This window comes from Orcinus orca, chromosome 13, assembly GCF_937001465.1.
Source record: "Orcinus orca chromosome 13, mOrcOrc1.1, whole genome shotgun sequence".
Taxonomy (NCBI): domain Eukaryota; kingdom Metazoa; phylum Chordata; class Mammalia; order Artiodactyla; family Delphinidae; genus Orcinus; species Orcinus orca.
In genome coordinates, this window is record NC_064571.1 from 70,152,243 (window position 1) to 70,174,968 (window position 22,726).

At 40.1% G+C, this 22,726-nt stretch overlaps 1 protein-coding gene across 5 annotated transcripts in view; it reads left to right on the forward strand.

Moving 5' to 3' along the window:
• Positions 1-22,726, forward strand: part of RBKS (ribokinase) — a 73,854-nt gene that overhangs the window by 8,397 nt on the left and 42,731 nt on the right. For 3 of the 5 annotated variants that reach the window (XM_004268163.4, XM_033425187.2, XM_033425189.2), the window contains exons 2-5: positions 8,391-8,523; positions 14,633-14,696; positions 15,846-15,908; positions 19,473-19,637. In XM_004268163.4, coding sequence (XP_004268211.1) covers positions 8,391-8,523; positions 14,633-14,696; positions 15,846-15,908; positions 19,473-19,637 — 425 coding nt within the window. Of the gene's footprint in view, positions 1-7,134; positions 8,246-8,390; positions 8,524-14,632; positions 14,697-15,845; positions 15,909-19,472; positions 19,638-22,726 lie in introns of those variants that run through there. The other 2 variants (XM_033425186.2, XM_033425188.2) reach the window with 2 other exon arrangements.

Sequence of the window (22,726 nt, forward strand, 5' to 3'; positions counted from 1 at the left end):
TTTGATTGTGCTGGGTCTTAGTTGCAGCAGGCAGGCTCCTTAGTTGCGGCAGGTGGGCACCTTAGTTGCAGCTCACCAGCTCCTAAGGAAGTCCCTGTATGATTTATTATGTATGTGGGATTCTGTCATCCCAACTAAGTGTCTTTTAAGGTGTAGAACATTCATTCAAAAATATTTACTTCTGACCATATTAGAATAACTAGTGTAAGACTTACCTTCCCACCATAAACAACTAGAAAATGGGACAAAACATATGAAGCAACTGTTTCTGATATTGGACAACAGTAGTGTTATCCAGAAGAGAAAGGAAACAAACAAGGTAAGTCCTGGAGGCACATTACTGACCATCGCACAGAGAGGAGGAACTCAAGGGAAGCATGGCAGCATCAGTGAGTTGAGAAAACTGAGTTCATAACTTAGGAAGACTACGGTGGCTAGGATTTATGGGAACATATACTGGAAGAGAAGGAGCTAATCAGGGGAAGGTCCAGAAATCTGCAAAGGAGTCCCCTTGAGTCTGTTGCTAAATGGTAAATGGACATACATAGAAACTCCACAAAGCTGGGCAACTACTGGAGAGCTCTAAGCTGAACATGTCCCAGAAATTGTACAGGAATGGGAGGTGTTGAGTTCTGTCCAGCCAGAGACATTGTTGAACCCCTGGAGCATTCAGTGGAGATCCAAGAAGGATCACAATTTAGTTAGAAGGGGTAAACTTGCCCTAAAGTAAAGGTACTCTAAACTCACTGTAACAACTCTCAAAAACATTCCTCAAAGGATCAAACAGATCCACAAATTAACTGCCTGAAAAAGTTCAACCCTTTGGAAAAATACAGTAGAATTAAGACACCCGATGTAACATTTGCAATGTTTCGCATTAAATCAAAAGTCATTAGACATGCAAAGAATCAAGAAAATGTTATCCATAACCGAGGAAAAAAAAAGTCAAAGCCAACACAGAAATGACAGGGATGATGGAATTCACAGAAAGGAATTTTAGAAGAGCCCTTGTAAATATGCTCAGTGATTTAAAGAAGAACTTGAACATAATGAGAAAAGTGGAAGACGTATAAAAGAACCAAATAGAGATTTAAGAAATGAAAGGTGCAGTATTTGAAATGAAAAATTCATTTGATGGGCTTATCAGCAGAGTAGACATTAGAGAAGAAAGGATCACTGTACTTGAAGACAGTGAATAGAGATTATCTAAATTGAAGCGTAGAGGAAAAAAATGACTGAGCAAAATGCACAGAGCCTCTGTGATATGAGACAAGCAGTCTATCGTGTGTAAATGGAATCTAAGAAGAAAAAAAGAGTGGGAGAGGCACAAAAACTATTTGAAGAAACAATGGCTGAATTTTTTTCAAATGTTATGAAAAATATAAACACATAGATCTAAGAATTTCAATGAACCCCAAGTAGGATAAACATAATGTAAACCATAGCAAAGCACACTATAATCAAATTCCTGCAAACCAATTAGAAACTCTTAAAAGCAACCAGAGGGAAAAATACATATTACATAAGGGGAGAAAAGATTGACTGCAGACTTCTTATTAGAAACAATGCAATCCAGAAAGAAATGAAATCTTTAAAGTACTGGAAAAATAAACTGTCAACATAAAATTCTGTATCCTTCAAATATGCTGGGGAAATAAAGACAGGAAAACAATAGCCAAGAGAATTTATTACTAGAAACTTGCACTACAATAAATAAACCCTAGATCAGTCACTTATAAAAAATAGAAAAAAAGAGGTGGGGTTAATAATACATCAATAGTGAGGAAGAAATGGAATACAATTAATCCAAAAGAAGCTAGGGCAAGAGGAAAGAAATAAGTGAGTGTTGTAACGTTGGGCAATGATATTGCTATGAAGAAAATTGGTGGGATGCGATGCTCCATGAATGTTTTCACATTTGTGCATGATCATGACTTTCTGAGAAAGACGGTTGGCACTTGGATTAAAGAATGTTTGAACAGCAAACAAACTGTACAAGTCAGAGATCTCTGGAGAGATTCCGAGACTTTTTCCTTGGATACATTTATTTACATTCTAGGGACTGTAAACCTAAAGACCTCCCCCTCCCTTCCCCTAAGCAGATTTGTTTACATTACAGAGCAAAAGTCAGCAGGTCATATTCTTCTCCCCTCCCTCCCTCCCTCTCTCTGCCCCACCCCACCGGAGAGGGGAGGAAGAGCAGCAGCTGTGTCAGCTGTCCTACATCAACTCCCAAAATTCATGATTTAAAGGTTTCTCTCATCATGTCACCCCACAGGGGATTGGGACATGGAGAACACAATTAAGAGTAATCAAAAGGCTAGATCTGATCCAAAATCCTGGTGTTATTTGTCAGAATGAATGAATGAATACTTTACAAAAATTCAATTAGGAAGGGGGTATCTCACCTGTAAGGTGGTCTGGGAAGGCCTCTCCAAGGAGGTAACATTTGAACAGAGATGTGAATGAAAAGCCATGTAAGACCGCAACGTGGGAGAAAAGCATAACATGCTTGGCTTTACTGGCTCTCCCAATGCCTAGCACACTTTCTCACACATAAGCAAAATTTAAATAAATAAGGGTCAAGTATATGACACTCTGAAAGGCTGGCCACTTCTGACTAGAGTATTGTTTATTCTATAAATTCAAGAGTAGCTGCATCTTCAGACAAAATGACTTTTTAGCCACAGCCTTGTTAGCTAGACAAAGATATGAGTTAGAAATCAAAATCAGTTAAGAACCAGCTAAAGCATAATTCATGTTTCATTTCCTTAAATAAATCATACGTGTATATATGCAAATTTAGGGTTAGGCACCGCAAAATGAAGTTTTAGCTGCAAGGCTAAGTTCTTTTTACAGAGGTAGAAATAGGTATCACTAGCTTGGTTTGGGAATTACCCCATGCTTGTAAATGTGACATACACAAATGCTGGGAAGAATAGATTTGGTTGAAAAATACAGGCAGTAGGAATAATAAATGAGCATAATGAATGTTAACTGGGTGATCACTAATGGTACAATCCCCTGTTAACAGGGGTGTACAGTGTCAGAAGCTTACAGCCAGAAGAGGAAAGGATGGAATTCAAAAGCCAAAAAGCAGCATATTCCTTGACTTTTGGCTGGAGCCAGTATCAGTGTAACCTCTTTGGTCAAAACGCTTCTTATCCCTGTTTCACCAGGTCATTCCTTCCTTTGATATGAATCATCTCTGAGAATCTGTAACAGGCACATCATTGTCAAGAAGTTAAAAGCAATTGATAAGTTGTTCTGGTAACACCTGTCAGTGAAATAACTCAGAGTACAAAACCCAGGCATTTAAGGAGTTGACAAGTATTATTAAACCTGTTTTGCAGGAGAAGAAGCTGGTTCAAAGAGGGAAAAGCTGTCAAAGGTAATGCAGTCTGTAAGTGGCTCAGGCCTCCTTCCTCATACAACTGCATGACCTCTCATGGCCCAGAAGACTGGGAGGCCACCTGAACATTTATCGGTGCTTCCTTCTGTCCAACTTTAAAATATGACATTTTAAAGTTACGAATTTGTTTTAAATTCAAATATATTTCTTATGACTGGTTTTCTCCTTCATTCAGAAATTTACACTATTTAAAAATTTTAAATGGTAGCAACAGTATATTTCTACCAGTACTGCTTCCCTTTTTTTTTTTTTCCTTTGAGCACTTAATTGGTCTGTCTTTGACACCCTACTAAGAGTTCATGTTTGAATTGGGAAGAATTATGATGATGCTTTCATACAGCGGATGGTGCTTCGTGCAGGTCCTTTCCTCAACCTGACCTTAATTTCATGATTTTAATAAAGAAAAAAAGATAGAAAAACCTAATTCAAAGTAAATTAGGATCTATAATTCAGAAATGCTTCTGCCCGTTTGTAACTAATGTTCCAGTTGCTCTCCACTTCACTTTCCACTCTTTAGTTCATTCACTTTTAAAAAAATAATAAATCAGCAATAAACTGTCTTTCAACAGAAAGCAGGGCAATAAGACAAAGGCTTGAGTGCACATCCTCTGTGCTGGACTGTAATCCAGGGAGCGAGAGTGAGGGCCAGGGAAAGTGAAGCCGGGAAGCAGAAGAGCTTATACCAAGATACTTGATGTGTTTAACAGGTTGCTCTGTCCTGCAGAACAGCCAGAAACAGAAACAGAAATCCTGGAGTGGGGAGAGGATGGCCCTGGGCAAGGCTCTATTAGGCTGCACCTGCAAGAAGCCAGCCGGAGGCAACTGGCAGCTAGAAAAAGATGCGGCGAGGCCAGATGAATCTGAAGTAGTAACAAGTGGCTTCCCATAAAACACAAAGATATTCTTGTTGAATATAGTAGGTCCCCTACATACGAAACTTCAAGTTGTGAACTTTCCGAGATGCGAACGTGCGTTCCATCAACGTCAGGCATGAGTTAAATTGCAGCTTACCCTCCGTCTCCTATTGCTGATGATCCTACCATCTCCCACCTCCTCTCCCTCCTCCAGTCAGTAACTCTTCTTGCCTGTTCACTCAATGCCAGCCCCTGTATGCCAGCTGTTGTACTGTACTACCATACTTTTCAAGGTACTGTACTGTAAGATTAAAATGTTTTTATTTTTTGTGTTTGCTCGTTTTTTATGTATTATTTGTATGAAAAGTATTGTAAACCTATTATTACAGTACAGTACTATATAGCCAATTGTGTTAGTTGGGTACCTAAGCTAACTTTGTTGGACTTAACGAACAAATTGGACTTTACGAATGCGTTCTCGGAATGGAACTCGTTCGTAAGTAGGGGACTTACTGTACTTCCGTGCACTTTTGCCCCCCACTCCCATCCTTCTCATGGGTATCTGTCATTAACATTTCATTTCCTATGCATTTATATATCATATGAGAACATGTATCTTTTTCCTTTTAAGAAACATGAATCAGGGCTTCCTTGGTGGTGCAGTGGTTGAGAGTCCGCCTGCCGATGCAGGGGACATGGGTTCGTGCCCTGGTCCGGGAAGATCCCACATGCCGTGCAGCGGCTGGGCCCGTGAGCCATGGCCGCTGGGCCTGCGTGTCCGGAGCCTGTGCCCCACAACAGGAGAGGCCACAACAGTGAGAGGCCCGCGTACCGCAAAAAAAAAAAAACATGAATCAGGTCATACTAATCGTATTCTGTGACATATTTTTTTCACTCATGTGTTATTAGCATCACGGTTAGGTTTTATCTCATTGTCAGCAAGCTTATTTTGCCCTTAGGAGGTTCATTGGAAAACACTGATTTAACATTTGTTGAATTAATGTGTGAATGAAGGAATGATAGTATGAGTTCTAGTTATAGTTCTTGCTTATAGAAAGGAATGCTGCCAGTATTGGGAATGCAGTGGGCAAGGTCTTGTAAAACATGGAATTTTTATTGCCAGACAATTGAACAGTCATTCCAGCCTCTTCTTCCTCATTCGTCAACACCTCCACATCTTCAATTCAGAGGAAAGAACGAATGCCATACAGGGGAGACATGGAAAAGAGATGTAGGGGTAGAAAAATAATCTTCCCTCTACCTTTCTAAGTTCTTGGCTGAGACCCCTGTAATGAAAAACAGATTAATAAGAGAAAAACAAACAAATTTATTAATGTATCCCTCAGGTATACACGGGAGATACCCAGGGAAAAAATGAATCCCCAAGGTGACTTAGAATTCGGGATTAAATAACATCTCAATAGGGAAGGGGGAGGGGAGTGTAGGTCTCTTAGGGGAGAGTGAATGATTTTTAGGTCAGATGAATGGCCTCTTAGAAGAATAGATGGGAGTTGTGACAGTCTGTGACAGTGTCTGTCTAGGCGTGGTATTGACTTCTAGTCTCTCCTGTGACAAGAGTCCATCCTCTCTGGTTGATGAAACTCCCAGGAAGGGGATTTATGGCAGTTGAGTTCCTTTGGGAGGATCTGTCCGTAGGCAGATAAGGGGAGTTCAGAGACAGCCTCTCTCTGCATTTGCTGTTTTTCACGTGCCTACAGTCAAGATAATCAATATACCAAAGCAGCATATTTTGCAGTAGCACGTCCTTCTCCAGTCATATTTTGGAGTAGCATATTCTGCTACCCTTCAGAGATAACAGGAGACTCTTACAAAGGTTCATTCAGTCAGCAAATGGGGATAAGATGGTGCAGACATTGGTCCCTATCCTCATGCAGGGCAAGGCGACAACTGAGAGAGGAAGGAAATAAGAATAGGACGAAGATGTAGAAGGAAAAGAAAATAGTAGTGTTCCAAAGGAGTGAGGAATTTCAGTGATGGCTAAATTAGTACAGTGCTTGTGTTAATATAAGTTGTTTAGAAATGAGTTTAAATCCCAGCCATCTGCTCCCACATCAAACACACACACGCAGTACCCCTGATTTCACTCCTCCCCCACATACACGTACATCCCAGTAATAATCTGGTGATATATTTTTCATGCCACAGTTGATAATAAAAAATACACTTAATTCAAACCAGTGAGTTATGACCCAGATCTAAGTATAAATATAGTGGAAGTCATAAGTTTCTTTAGTGACAGTCTTACTAATTATTTTGGCCTGTTTTTAGCCACATTGGATATTTTTTCTTTTTAAGGTTGCTATGAATGTTGTTTGCAGCAGCATCAATAAGCCAAGAATTCATATAGTTACTCAATCACACAGATTACTCATCATTGCCTGTTCATAACAGAATCCTAAAATGTTTAAGATTTCTGATGCAAATCAAAATCTCATCATCACTTGTCATTGCTAAATTAAATGACAGGATAATAACATTACATTAAAACCATTTTTCTCTTGATTGAGTACCTTTTTCAGAAGTGAACCTTGTAGATGTATATTTTTTTCATCAGTACTATAAATGCATTTAGAATCCAAGATAAAAATAGAATTGAAAAGGGGAGGAGTAGAGTGGGATGTTTTCAAATTATTGATGAGTCTCTTTTGAATCTCAAATAACCATATTTGACAGGGCACTGCTAGGGAATGGAGTAGTTTTGGCCCAATTTATTGAGACTTTTAGAAATACATAAAGGAGGTTCATAGGTCAAACTTCGTTTTTATTGACACGATCATGTGTTCTTGGCATCAGTCATATGTCATTCCGTTGCAGACAGGCTGTTTTCAGTTAGATCACAGCCTAGGTGGGAAATGAATGTAAATTTCTAATCTGCTAAAACAGAGTAGGTTCTCACTTATTGTGAACTTCTCTCTTGGTCTTTCTTTCCTGTCTAAAGCTAATTAACCTTTGGGGCACAACTGCCATCTCTCCATTGGCTCCGTCTGGCCCTTGGCCCTCTTTGTGGCCAGTCAACCAGTCCTCATGCCACTTGAGCCGCTCTTCTCCACTTGCCCCTATACCCAGAGCTCCTTTTCCATTTAAAGTCATCTGTTCTTCAAAGATTTTGTTTCCTCGCATCTTCCACCTTCATGTTATGAAAATCATATCCTGGAGCAAGTCTTTTACGCTTTTTGCCTCGTTTAATATTATCTTCATTAGACAGTAACGTCAGTAAAAATCCTTAGCACTTGGAGAAGTCAGTGAAGGTATAGACTGAAACAGGATTGGCTATGAGTTGACAATAATTGAATCTGGGTGATGGGTACATGGGGATAGGGGAAGTCAATATAACGTTTCCTGTAGTTTTATATGTTTGGAATTTTCCATAGTAAAAATTTTAAACTAAACTTAGATCTTTAGAATGCTTTTATATATATATATATATTACATATATATATAAAATATATATATGTATGCTCTTTTTGAGTCAGTGCATGAAATGGGTGGTATACAGGATGGACTAGGACCAAAACCTAATCCTGCCATCTAAATACCCCACCCCCAAGGAAACAAATAAGATTCTTTAGTGCCCGGCACTGCAACTTCCCTCTTCTCCTTAGGTCCTGAACAGGACTACCAGAATCCTGACACACTTCCTGCTTCTTGTAAATGACCAGATAAACCTGTACAGAAATGCACAATAACTTGGTCCCATTTATTAAGTCCCACCATGAATAAAGTTCTGTGCTGGGCATTGGGAAGGGGGAATATGAAGTTACTTCCCTCCAAGAGTTCCCCAAGATGGAAAACAGAGGCACCCGTGAACAACCCTGATGCAGTACAGACTCTAAGAGCCGTCATGTGAAGTAGAGCTACAGCAGTATGACTGTGGGGCAGTGGGGGAGAGAAGAGTTTTGTCAAGCAGACGCGTTCTTGACAGTGATGCGAACTACTGAATGTTATCTTCAAGGAAAAGGTAATCTTTCCTGCTTCTGCTTGCAGTTCTGGCTGCTAAGACTAGAGCTCCATCAGTAAACTTCCCTCTGTCTTCTGAAGAGCTTAAATTGATTGCAGTTTCCAATGTGCTTTTTTTTTCTCCTTCTCTTTTAAAATTATGATAGCCTTACTTCTCGTCTGCCAAAAACTGGTGAAACCATCCATGGTCATAAGTTTTTTATTGGCTTTGGAGGGAAAGGTGCCAACCAGTGTGTCCAAGCAGCTAGGCTTGGAGCAAAGACATCTATGGTGTGCAAGGTAAGTGTAAAGTATGGTGGAGAGGGTTCTAGAGGCGAGAACCCGGTTTAAGACATGAGCCCATTTTTTTTAACGATTTTAAAGTGAACAATTTAGTGGCATTTAGTACATTCACAGTGTTGTACAACCACCATTTCTATCTAGTTCCAGAACATTTCCATCATTCCAAAGTAAAAACTCCTTGCCCATTAAGCAGTTTCTCCCCATTCCCCCCTCCCCTCAGCCCCTGGCAACCACCAATCTGCCTTCTGTCTCTACGGATTTATCTATTCTGGATATTTCCTATAAATGGAATTATATGATATGTGACATTTTGTGCCTGGCTTTTTTCACTTAGCATAATGTTTTCAAGGTTCATCTACCTTATAGCATGTATTAGTACTTTATTCCTTTTGTGGCTGAATAATATTCCATTGTATATACCACAATTTCTTTATCCATTTATGTGCTGATGGGCTGTTCCCACCTTTTGGCTGTTGTGAACAGTGCTGCTATAAACAAGTACATGTACATGCATGTTTAAGTATCTGTATGAGTCTTTGAGAGGTTCGTGGTTTTTTTAATTTATTTATTTTTATTTATTTTTGGCTGTATTGAGTCTTCATCACTGCATGCAGGCTTTCTCTAGTTGCAGCGAGCGGGGGCTACTCTTCGTTGCGGTGCACAGGCTTCTCATTGCGGTGGCTTCACTTGTTGCGGTGCACAGGCTCTAGGCACGCGGGCTTCAGTAGTTGTGGCTCGCGGGCTCTAGAGCACAGGCTCAGTAGTTGTGGTGCACGGGCTTAGTTGCTCCACGGCATGTGGGATATTCCCAGACTAGGGATCGAACCCGTGTCCCCTGCATTGGCAGGCAGATCCTTAACCACTGCACCACCAGGGAAGCCCAGGTTTGTTGTTTTTAAAGATTTAAATAGGAGAGAGTAATCTTCCTTGTCCTTCATATTAGTTTCTACCTCACTGAATCCTCTGGGAAGTAGCAGTCCTCAAATAACTTAATGCTGCATTCCCTGAATTTAATGAGTTTATAACTGGAGTGTAAGAAGTGAGGGGAATTAGCCTACTCCAGTGGTTTTCTGTGGTCCAGCTTCTAAACAACAGCATAAATCATCCTGTTTTTAGCAGGTTTCACTCCAGTAACACAGCTCTTGGAAACTTGGTCTAATAACTGATGATTTACTCATCTCTAAGCTATTTTCTTCTAATGCTGAATCTTGGATCAGAAAGGAATCTGGGGGACTTCCCTGGTGGTGCAGTGGTTAAGAATCCACCTGCCAGTGCAGGAGACACAGGTTCCGTCCCTGGTCCGGGAAGATCCCACATGCCGTGGAGCAACAAAGCCCGTGCACCACAACTGCTGAGCCCACACACCATAGAGCCCGTGAGCCGCAACTACTGAGCCCGCATGCCTTCTGTTCCTCTCACATCCACTCCCATGGTTTCATGATTCATTTCCCAAGTTCAGTTTCACAATTCAAATATTTCTATTTTGCATTTTGGGAAATGTTCGAGTAAGGAGGCTGGTTAAACAGAGGTGCTATTTGTTTTATTCTGGTCTGTGTATGATGGTTATGTGAGCACCTGTACAATTTTGAAAGTTCTTTATATCTACTATGACTGATTTAGTCGTCTGTTGTTTAGCCCCACAGTGGAATTTAGCCTGGGTGTCTGTACAGAAAGGACATGGAAACATGGCTTCAGCTAAAACCTATACAAGGTTACTTTGCTTAGATACCCTGGGACCTTTAGACATGGATTTATTTAAGCTTAAACAGATTGCATCGTATTCTTAGACTTCTTAAAAAGAAAAAATATCTTTTATAATAAGAGTTATTGTTATCCATTAATCATAATATTTCATTCAATTATGAAGTATATTTTTATTTAGCAAATTAGCCAAACTGCCTTATAGCAGGTTTCTTAAAGATAACAAATTCCAAGTAGAAAACCAAAATCATGAAATTACTCAAGCTAAAAATTAACAGATGGAGCAAAAGAAAAACAGGTAGAAAATTTTCTTAGCAGCCTTAACTTACTACTGCCCTGCAACAAGCTCAGATTCAAGCTCTGATGGAGGAGCACTGGCACAGGCACAACATCTGATACTGAGCTAAGGGGAAATATTTGTCAGGACATTGTGATGAAGGCTATTAAGCAAGAATCCATCAAGGTGCGTACAGTGACACGTGTAATGAAACACTTCCAAGTAGTTAAGAGTTGTGTAGTCAGTACTCAACTGAGTCACGGGCCAAGGCCACAGTCCGAGGATCATAGGGAGCCCCACCCTCCCTATCCCACCCCACTAGGCGGTCACAAAGCACCGAGCTGATCTCCCTGTGCTATGCGGCTGCTTCCCACTAGCTATCTGTTTTACATTTGGTAGTGTATATATGTCAATGCTACTCTCTCACTTCATAAAGGACTTTTTAAATAGGACTCAGATCTCCATTGCTTTTTGTCCCCGTTTCAATACAATAAATATTGTAAGCCTGGGCATAGATATGCTCCCAGTTGGCTATTGTTCTTATGAAAGGAATAAGATACATGGTTATATATATATGTACATATATATGTATGTGTATGCATATATATATATATACTTTTTTTTTTTTTTTTTTTTGGCCACACCAGGCAGCTTGTGGGATCTTAGTTCCCCAACCAGGGATCAAACCCACACCCTCGGCAGTGAAGGCGTGGAGTCCTAACCACTGTACCACCAGGGAATTCTCAAGATACGTGGTTATATTAAACAGCATTATTTACACCAAACCATTAATGGAGCTGTTATGTTTTTACCAAAATAATAATAGTAATACAGTCTCATTTTTAAAATAATGCACCCACCTGCTTGCTTCCATGATCAGTTGCTTTTCTGTTGAAGATAGGCAGCAACAGGAAGAATTAGAAGTGTCTGGGAGAACTAGATGGGCAGGAAAGTAGTTTATAAGATTGACTCCAAGCAGCAGTAGCCCTGCCCCTACCCCAAGAGAAGCAGCCATAGTAGCAGCAGTACAGCCATGATGATGATGATGGTGATGGTAACACCAAGTCATATTACTTAATCCTTTAAAGTTTTAAATGTCCTTTCATGCATATTATTTTATTTTACCCTCACAGCAAACTGGCTGGGTCTTTCCAGATAAGGAAACTGAAGCCTGTAGATGGTTAAAGTGGCTTGCCCCAGATCACACAGCTAATGTGAAGGGACTTCTGACTTCCATGACACAAATGAAAATATTGTCTTCCTATTCTTAGGCTTTTTTCACTACTTTTACTTTGTAATGTATCACTACAACCTCCATGCGAAGTTAATGGAGCTAGAGTCAACTTCTTCTAATCCTCAACAGTGTTGCTATTTTTCCATTTATTTTTGACAAGAGAATACCAAAGAAGGCAAAAACAAAGGATTTTATTCCACTTCTCATGTAGAACTTAGAAGGCCAGCCAACAGATTTGCCAGGAAATCACTATTAGAATAAATCTGGAACCATAACAATCACTGAGGGATGTAGCCAATCAGGTAATTCTCTGGGCAGGAAGAAGACAGGCAGCTACTGCAGCCTCTAAAATACAGCTGCAGCAAGCCTGCAAAAGCTTCCACAGCCTGAGCATGAAATCCCTTCCTAATTAGGCCTCCGATGCACACGATATTCCACCCAGTGTTATAGCTGTGTCTCCATGTCTTATCTTCCCTCCAATATCATCAGTTTCTCGAGGGCAAAACTCCATGTTTTGGTTTCTTCCTCCCCTCCAATAATTCTTCCGAACCCTGGCACTTCCTAATATTTGTAATATCAGCACCATCTATCAAGCCTGCCCTTGGTATTCACCTTAAACAGATTTTGCCTGTATAAAACTGATACGGAAGGGTAGAGAAGTTCCTTTGCTCTAATTTGTATCAGGCTCCACATGCCTAGGGATGGCCTTTCTTAATTCCTACAGCATTCTTATAATGATACTTTCCCAACTATACAACACTTTTGATTACCCATGGGAGAGAGTTAAATAATGTAAATAAATTTTTTTTTTTAAAGATGAGATAACAAAGATTTTGTTTTCTGGTGTGAGTCTTTGACCTAAGAAACAGGATGCCTTGGCTCTTACCTGGTAGAAAATGGCCAGCCTTCCATAAAGGCAACCTTTAGTCGATGACCTCCTTCTACCAGGGGACTCTCCCCACAGCAACCCTCTGTACTTCACTGTAGAGACAGAAATTCTGCTAATAACAACTTATATATTATTTGAGATTATTGCCTAATCAGCATTTCCACCAGAAAAGGAGCACAGGGAAAAGTGTTCCTTGAGGAAGAAGGCGTCAGAGGTGGCATTTAAGTCAGAGGTCAGCAAACTGTGTCCCATGGGGCAAATCTTGGTTACCATGTACTTTTGCAAGTAAAGTTTTATTGGAACACAGCCATACCCATTTGTTTACAGATTGTCTTTGGCTGTTTTCACATTACAATAGCAGAGCTGAATAGGTGCAGGAGAGACCATCTGGCCTGCAATGTCTAAATCATTACTACCTATCTGGCCCTTGACAGAAAAAATTTTCTGACTCTTAACCTAGACAGTCTAAAAGCTTACCAGGAAATGTTATCATCACTCATTGAGGTTCTTGATCAAGTTAACCTCTAGGTTTCTTTCTGTTGATATGTCCAAAGAGGAGCAGAATATACCAGGAGTGCTGACACCTAGATAGAGACGTTATCCACTGACCAAGCGCTCATCTGCAGGACAGAAAAATGGAAGTATAGTTCAGGTGTGGCAAGCCTAAAAGCCTATGGGGCCAAACAGGTAACATACATTGCAGTAGGCCAGGTGGGGGCTATGGTGAACTAGAGAGCATGTGCTCACTAATGAGATAGGTTCAGCTCTGTTGTCTTGCAAGAATATAGGCCTGGTGTTTACCAGGACCTCTAAATTTTCAGGACTTCCCAGAAACGTGTTTGTTTTTGTGGAGTCTCCTGATATTTAAATGGTGACAAGCTGGTTAAAAGTAAAAATAGGAGGAGATCCACACAAAAACCTGCACATGGATGTTTATAGCAGCTTAATTCACAATTGCTAAAACTTGGAAGCAACCAAGATGTCCTTCAGTGGGTGAATGGGGAAATAAACGGTACCTCCATGCCATGGAATATCATTCAGCACTAAAAAGAAATGAGTAATCAGGCCACAAAAAGACATGGAGGAACCTCAGATGCATATTACTAAGTGAAAGAAGCCATTCTGAAAAGGCTACATGGTGTATGATTCCAATTATATGGCATTCTGGAAAAGACAAAACTATGGAGACAGTGAAAAGATCAGAAGTTTCTAGGGGCTAAGAGGAGGGAGGGATGAATAGGCAGAGCACGGAGGATTTTTAGGGCAGTGAAGCTACTCTGTATGAGACTATAATGGTGGATACATGTCTATACGTTTGCCAAAACCCAAAGAATGTACAATCCCAGAATGGACCCAGATGTAAGTATGGAGTTTGTGTGATAATGATGTGTCAATATAGATTCATTGATTGTAAAAAAAATGTGAAACCCTAATCATGTTGTCTGTGAATGGAAGAGTCCAAAGGAAAAATCGAAATATCATTACCAGAATGGATGCTAAGATGCAAAACAACAGAATTGCACTACACCAACTTACCCAAGTTAGCAAGGACTTTTTAAATTCCCTCCTCTTTGCCCCATGTCAAGGTCAGTGGAGAAGATAAGAAGATTCTAAAACACCAGGCAGGTCATTACAAAGATGCCTTCATTTAAACTGAAGTATGAACAGCTGACATTCTTCATAAATATTGAGGATTGTTGATGGTGGACAGCTCTGTCTCAATGGCAATTTCCATATGAAAAGATCAAAATGAGAGTGAAGCTACAGAACTTGTGACAGTCATTAAATGTTTCACGTTTTAGGCAGGATACAAATGGAACATTAATATATAACAATTATTTGGGCTGAAATCAAGTATAGCATCTTACATGAAGAGGATTAATTAGTTAATGTTTACAAAGTACCATGCAGATATGCCCTTTTAAAATGCTAAGTATTCTAAAAACTACATTGTAGCATTTTACTAAATGTAAAAAATCTAATGTTCATCATTTCTTTGGTACAGGTTGGCAAAGATTCCTTTGGCAATGATTATATAGAAAACTTGAAACAGAATGATATTTCTACAGGTAAAATTTCATCTTTCTTAAAGTTAGTTTTTATAACTTTCTTCTGGAATCTGGTTACAAGTTGAAATTACAAAAGAATTATTAGATCCTCCCCTGGTGGCCAGAGAATTTTTACGCACAGCTTTGTCTAGTCTTGCTTAAATATCCTTTGGTTAATTCTTTCATGTACGTTTCTCCAGACAGGAATAAAATGATAGGAGGTTACAAGCATTCATCTCATAGAAATCTTTCAAAAGTTGGGCTTCCCTGGTGGCACAGTGGTTGAGAGTCTGCCTGCCGATGCAGGGGACACGGGTTCGTGCCCTGGCCCGGGAAGATCCCACATGCCGCGGAGCGGCTAGGCCCATGAGCCATGGCCGCTGAGCCTGCACGTCCGGAGCCTGTGCTCCGCAACAGGAGAGGCCACAACAGTGAAAGGCCCGCGTACCGCAAAAAAAAAAAAAAAAGTAGGTGACAAGAGAAAACAGGTGCTGCATTCACAAAAGATATCTTAAGAAAAGTCATTGAATGTCATAGCTGGAAATGATCTTAGAAACCACTGATGCTGATACCATCATTTCACAAAAGAGAAAACTGAAAGCCAGATTGGTTCTGAATTTGTCCAAGAGCACACAGTTAGCTGGAGCCAGAGCCAGGACTGGAGTGCAGGTCTTTGGCTCCAGTTCAAGGCTCTTTGCTGCTGCCAAAGGCTGCCTGATCAACATTTCCATTTACACGCCAGACCATAGTTCTTGATGAGATGCGAAGCTTATGAAAATGAAGAAAATCAAACAATCTCATTTTATGAGTTTGACCTTTAGTCTTTCATCTCAAGTCTGTCATTTCTTTCACTGAAGAAGAGAAATATGGTGGTCTAGAAAAATGCATATGTGTACAACTGTGAATAATCTGAAGGCATTGGAAGCGGGGGTGGTTTGCTGGGTTGCCACTAATGTAGAAAAAAGGCGCAGCTAAGTGTGAAGACTTGTATTTTCCTCATTGTATAGGTGATGGGTATAAATTAGCACTAATTACTTACTTCTTTTTTATCATTCCAGATGGTTAAAGGTTAAAAAGTTTTTCCAAGGATTAGTGGTGCATTGAAATTGTTAAAATAGATTATCCTTGCCAGGCTGTACATACATGACTGTGATTTCCTTTTTCTTTTAGAATTTACATATCAGACTAAAGATGCTGCGACAGGAACTGCTTCTATAATTGTCAGTAATGAAGGTATGTGTTTCACATATTGGAGTATCATTTCCAGAACTAGAGCAGAAGCATCAATTTTTACCCTATTCCCATGGCTCTCTTACCATAACCACCACTCCAAGTTTTAATGTATGGTCTTTCCAATCTAAATATATATGTTGCCCTTTACTTATACTTCCCTAGTTGATCATTCAAATACAGAATTGTCCACCCAATACATATGAAGTGGTATAGTTGCCTCAAAAGTATACTTATATTCTGTAGCATCCCATTACCCTTCATGTGAACCCAGAATTGATATTTCTCTCTAAAGTAGTTAAGTATTCATCTGTCATTTCAGTTACACTAAGTAAATAAATGTAAATAGATAGGTGCAAAAGAACGTTGATGAATCATATTTATAGAATATTTACTGAGCAAATGGCAGCAACCAATTACTTCTAACTTATTGTTAGTGTTCAATTTTGTCTGCTCTTTAAACAGCAACCAAATCTCAAAAGTCTATATACACAGCTATGCCTGTCACGAGGCCTTGCAATAGGTGAAACATTTGTCTTTTAAAAACAGTAACTTCCAGGACTTCACTGGTGGCACAGTGGTTAAGAATCCACCTGCCAATGCAGGGGACACAGGTTCGTTCCCTGGTCCAGGAAGATCCCACATGCCACTGAGCAACTAAGCCCATGCGCCACAACTGCTGAGCCCGCATGCCACAACTACTGAATCCCACGCACCTAGAGCCCATGCTCTGCAACAAGAGAAGCCACCACGATGAGAAGCCCATGCACCACAACGAAGAGTAGCCCCCACTCACTGCAACTAGAGAAACCCCGCGCACAGCAACAAGAGCCAACACAGCCAAAAATAAATTTATGGGGGGAAAAAAAACAGTAACTTCCCTTTACCCTCAGGTAAACTTTTCATAATTGCTGCCAACTATTTTAAGTATAAAAACACCTACATAAGATTTTTTTTCTTTTTCTTTTTCTTTTTTTGCGGTACGCGGGCCTCTCACTGCTGTGGCCTCTCCTGCCATGGAGCACAGGCTCCGGACGCGCAGGCTCAGCGGCCATGACTCACGGGCCCAGCCGCTCCGCGGCACGCGGGATCCTCCCGGACCGGGGCACAAACCCGTGTCCCCTGCATCAGCAGGCAGACTCCCAACCACTGCACCACCAGGGAAGCCCTACATAAGATTTTTTAAAATTAGAATTAACATTCAGAAGGACCAAGCATTTCATGGAGCACCTAGGACAGAAGAACCTACTGCATTGTGAGAAGTCATGAGTGCGTTGTTTTAAATTAGGATTTCGCACAATATGTCTTTTATTTATAATGCAGTTTCACAAAATCATTTATCGTGAAGTTATGGTATTTTTAGTTCTACTTTAGTGATCTCAAAGTTGCAATAACAACCCCCCAAAAAATATATTCCACTTAAAGACAGTAGACAAAAGGCTTCATTCTAACAACAGTCTGTGTCCATTATTTTAAGCTACATTTAAGTAATTATTGCTGCTAACAGCAGCTCATTCCCTGTCTTAAACCTCTGTTTTGTGTTCTAGGGATATCGAGTTCTGTTTCTTTCTTATCTGTGTAACAAAATACTGCATTTTCCGTGCAAAGATATTTAATATTGTGTATGGGGTGCCTGTTATGGTAGACTCTGTCTGGTTTATAGTGTATGGTAATGCCCTCGAGAGTATAGGTTGTAGTAGAAGAGCTAACACAAATACCCAGAGAGGCAACAATCAGCATCTTTAAATGAAGGGATGAGTAGCAGTTTTGACAAGTTTAATTTGAGGCATGAACAAGCTCGCCATATGGCAGTGTCCACCAGACAGCTTTCGTCTTGGGCTTTGTCACTCATCAGCCAAGGCCAGGCCAGAAATGTCTATTCAGGAGTCAGCAACACAGAGCAGCAGTTGACTGTAGCAGAGAGAATGAGGTCACTGAAGGAGAAAGGCGAGGAGGTATGCTGTCTTTCAGTGTGCGGGTACTTTGAATTTTTCCAGTACTGAGATAGGGTTTATGCTGAACCATCCCCACTTTATTAAGTCCTCCTTGGCCAACAGACACATCTGTGGTAAGATGATAGGCCAGCATGTGTTCTGCGGTCAGAGGTAATTTTAGGTCACGTCTATACAAGATCAGCACAAGCAGCCTAGAGCACAGAAAAGACTGATGCAACTCATCCCCCTAGGTCAGGCTGTCCTATAGAACATAATGCAAGCCACGTCCATAATTTTACATTTTCCATTAGCCACATTTTAAAAAGTAAAAAGGAACTGGTAAAATTAATCTTAATATATTCACTTAACTCAATATATCCAAAATATTGTCCTTTCAACGTGTAATCAAAATGTTCTTTAAAATTAATGAGGGACTTCCCTGGTGGTGCAGTGCTTAAGAATCCGCCCACCAATGTAGGGGACACGGGTTCGAGCCCTGGTCCAGGAAGATCCCACATGCCACAGAGCAACTAAGCCTGTGCGCTACAACTACTGAGCCTGCGCTCTAGAGCCCGCGAGCCACAACTACTAAAGCCTGCGCGCCACAACTACTGAAGCCCGTGCTCCACAGCAAGAGAAGCCACTGCAATGAGAAGCCCACACACCGCAACAAAGAGTAGCCCCCACTCGCCGCAACTAGAGAAAGCCCACGCGCAGCAACGAAGACCCAATGCAACCAAAAATAACTTAATTAATAAATTTAAATAAATAAAATTAATGAGATATTTTACCTTCTTTTCTTACAACTTAGTCTTTGAAATCTGCCATGTATTGTACGATTGAAGTACATTGCAGTCTAGACAAGCCACATTTCAAGTGCTCGGTCACCACATGTGGCTTGTGCTCATGACTACCGTATTGGACAGCACAGCTCCTGAGAGTTCACCTGACAGAGAAAATGCACCACCACGCCTCCCTCACTTGCGTGGGATTGTAGAGAGTGGGTCCAAGTGATAAGCATACAAGATTCCTTAGTCCTGCTTCTGTTTGATCTAGTACAGTATAGGCCAAATATCACTCTCTCCCTGCCTTAAGTTATCTCATATAGTTTTTCATGTTTGATATCATAAAATGTGTTTTGATTTACAAAATCACTTTTCTGAATACCCTGGGGTACACACATGAAGTGACTGCGTGTTAAAGAGCATGAGTTTTTAGCATTAAGCAAGCTGATTCCTATTTATACTCATCATTATGACCTCTGTCATTTAGGATTCAGAATCTTTACCACATATATTGTACCAGCCATGTCCCATAAGAGAAAATTTTTAAGTATGTTATATATAATTCATCAGCTAATATTCTTTGTAAATATATAAGAATATTGATAAGGGAAATCTTTTGTTTTAGATTTTTTCTCAAGATGATCAGAATAATGTGATACCTACAGAGATGTAAAGGAAGATCCATTAGGAATACGAAATTTAACCTGAATGGCTTAGAAATGCTAGAATTAATACTTACAACACATTTTATATATATAATGACTTTCTAAGGGTGATTGTAACATTGCAGGATGTCGTTGCTTGGTTTTGCTTGATTTTTAATATAAACATGTAGAAATTCTTTATAGGCCAGAATATCATCGTTATAGTGGCTGGAGCAAATTTACTTTTGAATACTGAAGACCTGAGGGAAGCAGCCAGTGCCATTAGCAGAGCCAAAGTAATGATCTGCCAGCTAGAAGTAACTCCAGCAGCTTCTTTGGAAGCCCTGAGAATAGCCCACAGCAGTGGAGGTAATTCTACACATTTGTCCTTCTTTCTGTAAAAGCTTTTATCACTGTCTCAGTGAAAGTTAACCTTTCAAGTTAAGCAAAGCCATACTTTTTCTGCAGTAAAATATTCTTTCTCCCATCTGTGAGATTCACTGTCTTCCTGTAGTTCTCGATAATGTTAGAAAACCTTAAAAATAGTGAAAAAATAACATGAGTAGCATTTCTGATATTTTGAAATACAAATCTCCAATCTAGTTAGCAGAAATAATTCAGGTAGTAACTAGAATCTTTGAAGCAGCCCATTGTCCAAGATAAACTCTAAGTAGTAGAATGAGTTCCATTCTGACAAGCAGAGGTTAAGCTGCAGGTCATGTATAATCACTGCCCAGGTACATTTGGGTAAATATCTCAAGGAACTGAAGATTTGTTCTTTCTCCTTTTTGTAAAACTTTATTGTCTTTTCTATAAACTACAAAAGATTATTTATATGTAATATTTTCTTTGTTGTCAGTGTCCTTTAAGCAGCTTTTTGTTTTGTTTGATCTTTGACTTTGGAAATTTTCAAACACACAAAAGCAGGCAGAATTGTATAAGGAAACCCATCACCCAGCTTCAACAGTCATCGACTCGTGGCTAATCTTGATTCATCTGTTCTCCCACCCACTCCCCTTCTCTCAACCCCAGCACATAACCAACTTTTTAAAACTCCAGATAGTTTCTTTCTGTTTGCTTCTTTTTTACCACCGACTAGTGGGGAAAGTGTCTTCTGAGTTAGAATCCCATTTCTGTTCCTTGTTAGCTTTGTGGTCTTAGCAGAATTATCTGATTTTTCTGAGCCTTGTCTGTTAAATGCATACAGAAATACTCCCCTACAGAATTGGTCTAAGAATGAAATAAAATATGATGCCAAGAATGGTGTAGTACTTCTCAGTAAACACCAATTTTCTTTTCTCTTTCACGTCTCTCTTTAAATTAAAATTAGGATAATATCCTGATCTCAGCACTCTTTGGTCAAAAAAATCAAAATAAAAAGTAGCCACTCTAAGACAGTGGCTTCTTCTTGATATTGTGGCCATAGTTCTGTGAATTATACTAAGAAGGAAATAGGGAGAGAACCACATTGACTTTTCCAGATAAAACTTTCTCATCAAGATACAAAACCAAAAAAAAGAAGAAGAAAAAGAACAGTAAGTGTGTGTATGTATCTGTGTGTTTATATAAGTGATTCTCTCAAAGTGTATAGTGTTCTACATAGCAATAAATGGAAAATAAGTTACTGAAATGATTTTGTGGAGAATTTTAAAATGTATGTCCTGATTTAACAAATTTCCTCTTGGCAAAACAACATGCTGTGGCAAATTCTCACTGACATTTAATGTATTTTTAATGGACTCGAAGCTGTCAGAAAGAATTTTAAGCCAAAACCCATTTGGTTACATTTTCTCAGGGTGTCACAGATAAAGTCTAAGGCTTATGGTGAGCATTCTCTGCAATGACTGCACTCATCGTAATCAGGTGATGTGAGTACACCGTGCCACTTCATTCATGCTCCTGTCTTTCCTTGTACAGGTCAAAGTATATTCTCATGGAACTTCTTTTTTTCCTACTGTCCCTTGCTTCTCAGAGATGACTGTTCCCTCTGTCCTAGTCTAATGGCCTGTCACCTACCCATCTTGTGGCAGAGAGAAAGGTACAGGAACCACAGTTGAGGAGCTAACCTCTCACAGGTGAGGCTAGAGTTACCCGGAGGGACAGGCAGCCTGACTCGGGCTGTCATTTGTGTGTGGGGGGGTGTCCAGCAATGCCTCCTCCATCACCTGCCAGGCAGTTCTTCTAGTCGAGGAGCTGGAGGATCTGGGGCATCAGGAATGGGTGGGGGTAGGTGATGGAGGGCCAAAGATTACCTAGCCTACTTCACATTGTTACTGAGAGCCAGCATGCCTAAGTAGTGATTCTGCATGATCTTTCTTATATAGTAATATTGGAAGTAGTAATTCCTGCACTTATATGTACTTTACAGTTTATAAAGCACTTTCATATATATTTGATCCTCAGAAAAACCTTATGACAAAAATATGGCAGGCATTCTTCTCCCAGATTGAAGGGGAGAAGACAGACTCGGAGAGGTTAAGTAATTAGCTCAACCAAGGTCACTGTAGAAACCAGGATTCCAGACTCCAAGACCCAAGTTCTGTATCCTAGAGCACATTTTAAGTAAAGAAACTGCCACATCCCATTGATATCAAGGAACTGAGCCTTTATGAAGAGTGTCTCTAGAAAAGTGAAATCCATGAATTGTAACAATGCCCAACATGTAGCCTAAGCTTTGAGTGTTATTACTGCTCCAGTCACAGAGACAAGACCCTAGAGTGTTCTCAGCAATGTGTCCCCTGTCTGCAAATGCCCATGCACACAGGAGCCTGTGTCTAGAACTCAACTGGTCCCCATTTGGTAGTTACCAGTCAGACACAGCTTAGATTTTATACTATGAGTGGTGTGTGTGTGTGTGTGTGTGTGTGTTTGAATTTAGTGCATCTTCATTCTCACCTGAGAGAAGAGTGGTATAATGAAAGGAGCACTGATTTGGGAGTCATGAAGTACGGCTTTGAATTCAGGATCAATCACTTACCAAATAGGGGTCCTCATGCAAGTCAGTCAGTTCCTTGCACTGAGCCTCATTTTATTCTGTGAAACAAGGGAATTGGACTGAGAGCCCTCACAGTTCCTCAGTGTCACAGTGTGAGAATGGGCTGATCACAGAGCAGGCCCGGCAGAGCATAAAGACCTGTTGAGTGCTGAGTGTCCTGTCCATTACCCCACAAGGCTGCATATGTGCTAATCAGCATTATTCCATCTACAAGGAAGATGGTAAAATCCATGTCTCATCATCATCTATGGGTTTATTATCACAACTCCCTTATCTATATACTTATCTGTGTACTTACAAGCAGTGACGTTTGAATTAAACACATTGTATAACTGGATTATGTATCAGTTGTTAAAATACAGAGGAAAAGACCCCCCGCCTTCATCTTTGAATATACTTTCTCAGAAATCGCTCTCTTTACCAAAATGAAAGCATTGGTTTTAAACAGCACCTGCAACACCAA